The sequence below is a fragment of the Limulus polyphemus genome, unplaced genomic scaffold (assembly GCF_000517525.1).
Source record: "Limulus polyphemus unplaced genomic scaffold, Limulus_polyphemus-2.1.2 Scaffold6108, whole genome shotgun sequence".
Taxonomy (NCBI): domain Eukaryota; kingdom Metazoa; phylum Arthropoda; class Merostomata; order Xiphosura; family Limulidae; genus Limulus; species Limulus polyphemus.
In genome coordinates this window covers 29397-32167 of record NW_013671718.1, presented here as the reverse complement: position 1 = coordinate 32167, position 2771 = coordinate 29397, and the positions used below count along the sequence as shown (strand labels likewise).

Sequence of the window (2771 nt, the reverse complement as noted above, 5' to 3'; positions counted from 1 at the left end):
CCTATTTACCCTACCACTAGCAACAGTACACTGCTTGGATGGCTTCAGAGTCTGAAAGGAGGGATTGACGTGGTTGATGAAATGTGGTTAGCTCCTGATAATATGCGACTCCTATCAGTCGCTTGACTTGTAGAAGTAACTTTGCCCTGAAACGTGAGCACATGTACAGTAGATAAACATTTTGAAATACTTTTGTCACCAGAAATAAAAAGAGCAAATTCAAATACAGATATGTCTCTTGATCTTATAAAAGTGGGCTCAAGTTTAAATCTTATCTTTAATGAGAAAACTGTCAACATTATATTCAGATACCGCCACACCTGTTCTGTCAATTAGTTGTCTACCTAACCCTAATTGACTGTCGGAAGCCAGCTGTTGCTGCATTAATAATGACAACCCTTTTTTTTATTTCTTAAATTTATTTTTAAATCTGAAATAGTTTCCAAAAACAGATTATTTAAAAATTAATTATCAAATTGTAGGTGAATTTTCTAATGTTTTATGATATCAGAAATTCTGTAATCTTCGAAGATAAGCTTAACGATTCCACAGGATTTTGTTTTCAGTGTTGTATTCAGGACTGCTTTATTTAAAAGTCTCATTAAACTTGTTTTCTTAAAATCTAGGTGAACATTTTACACCAGAGTTTACCAAAATAAACCCCTTAAAACGTGTGCCTGTAATCGACCACAATGGATTTCATCTTACAGAGAGGTAAATATGGTATTATATTAATAAGTAGAAAAATGAGAAGGTGATCAAATAAAGAAATTATATTTTTGGAGATAAATAAACCATGTTTATTTTCTTGGCAACATTTCAAGCAAAATCCTTTTTTTTTTTTCAAGCCAGAAACTAGCCTGTCAGTTAATGATGTGTACAAAAATGTTCTTGTTTCTGGCTTGAAAAAAAATAAAAATAAATATTATATAGACAAGTTCAGTGTCAACAAATTAAAATCATAACTATGCTATACTTAGTCACTGATAAGTTGTGAATACATGTTCCCATACCTTCTCTTTATTTCTAAGTTCATAATATTTTTCTATACAATTTATCCCAAAATTTGTGTATAGCAATAAATGATCACCAATAACTTTCTGAAATTTAAAACATTAGTTCAGTTAAACAGAAGTTTTCTGATATAAATATACAGGGAAGAAGTCGTTTTCATTATCTGAGTGGCTTTCTAAGTTAAAAAAAAAAAAGTAAATTATAGGTTTCATACTTTCTTGAAATAACAAAGATTTGGTATAAAAACAAATATTATACTATAATATATATATAAGTGCTTGCTCTGTAACTACTTAACAAGAATAACTCCATAAATATAAAATAAGAAACACATAAACTTTCTTTTATGTTAATTTAATTACTTCATTAATCAATCACTAATTAGATCAAAATTATAAGTAACAAAAACTTTGCATAAAAATTCAACACCCTATAATCTGATTTCTTGAACCTAAATGTGTTCCTAACATCACGAAACAAAACATTAAGAACTAAGTTTACCAATGGTTGATGCAGATAACATTTAATACAGGGAGAATCGTTATAATTGTAGCTGTAGAATCGTTGAGGCTAAGTTAGTCAGTGAAGTCTCACTCTCAAAACATTCCCCCAGATGTATAATTTTGTTAACAAGATGTTGAAATGGATATTTATTTTAGCAATGAGAATGGCATGCCCCTCTATTCCCCCTCAGTTTGAACAATGATGTATTTTTTCAAAATTTGATCAACATTTTTTTTAAATTGATCAAATAACCATTGGTTTATTACCAAATTAAACAAAAATCAAACAACAAAGAAAATTGTTAAACTTTTAAATCTTAAACAGTACAGTTATGTTCGGTATGGTTTGTACCATTATTATTAGTAGTATATTTAAATATTAAACATTATAGTTATGTTCAGTATGGTTTTTAGCATTATTATTAGTAGTATATTTAAATATTAAACATTAGAGTTATGTTCGGTATGGTTTGTACCATTATTATTATCAGTATATTTAAATATTAAACATTATAGTTATGTTCGGTATGGTTTGTACCATTATTATTAGTAGTATATTTAAATATTAAACATCATAGTTATGTTCAGTATGTTTTGTACCATTATTATTGTTATTCACTTCTATTTACAGTGTTGCTATACTGAAGTACTTGTCTCGAGAATTTTGTACACCTGACCACTGGTACCCCCAAGATAGTAAGCTCCGGGCTCGAGTGGATGAATTTTTAGCTTGGCAGCATCTGAACCTTAGACTGAATGGTTCTATGGTCTTCCGAACTAAGGCGTGTAATTTTTTTTTTGCTACTTTCTGAGAACCACTGTTTAACATTATAATAATGGTAACAAAACTAGATACAACTTATTATGTTTTTATTCAATCAGCAAACCAGGTTAACAGTTCATTTCATACAGTTTTATTTTGTGTGTGTACAGTACAGTTCATATCCACCCAACCATGTGATATTCATTGTTCATTAACACCTATAAGTGAAATAAAACAATTTTCTGTTTTTAGACATTTTACTGTGCTCATGATTATGGTTTTATGAACTTTACAGATGTGTGAAAACACTTATACAGACTTTTTATACAACAAAGTCTGATTAACCATTATAAAAACATGATAGTATCCATTGAGAGTTTATTACTGATCAAACGTTATAAAAACAAGACAATATCCATTGAGAGTTTATTACTGATCAAACGTTATAAAAACAAGACAATATCCATTGAGAGTTTATTACTGATCAAACA

General features: G+C 29.0%; 1 protein-coding gene across 2 annotated transcripts in view; it reads left to right on the top strand.

The window, feature by feature from the left end:
* Nucleotides 1-2771, top strand: part of LOC106473357 (glutathione S-transferase theta-3-like) — a 6842-nt gene that overhangs the window by 1602 nt on the left and 2469 nt on the right. For both annotated transcript variants that reach the window (XM_013934040.2, XM_013934041.2), the window contains exons 2-3: nt 627-714; nt 2149-2299. In XM_013934040.2, the coding sequence (XP_013789494.1) occupies nt 627-714; nt 2149-2299 (239 nt within the window). The remainder of the gene's footprint in view (nt 1-626; nt 715-2148; nt 2300-2771) is intronic.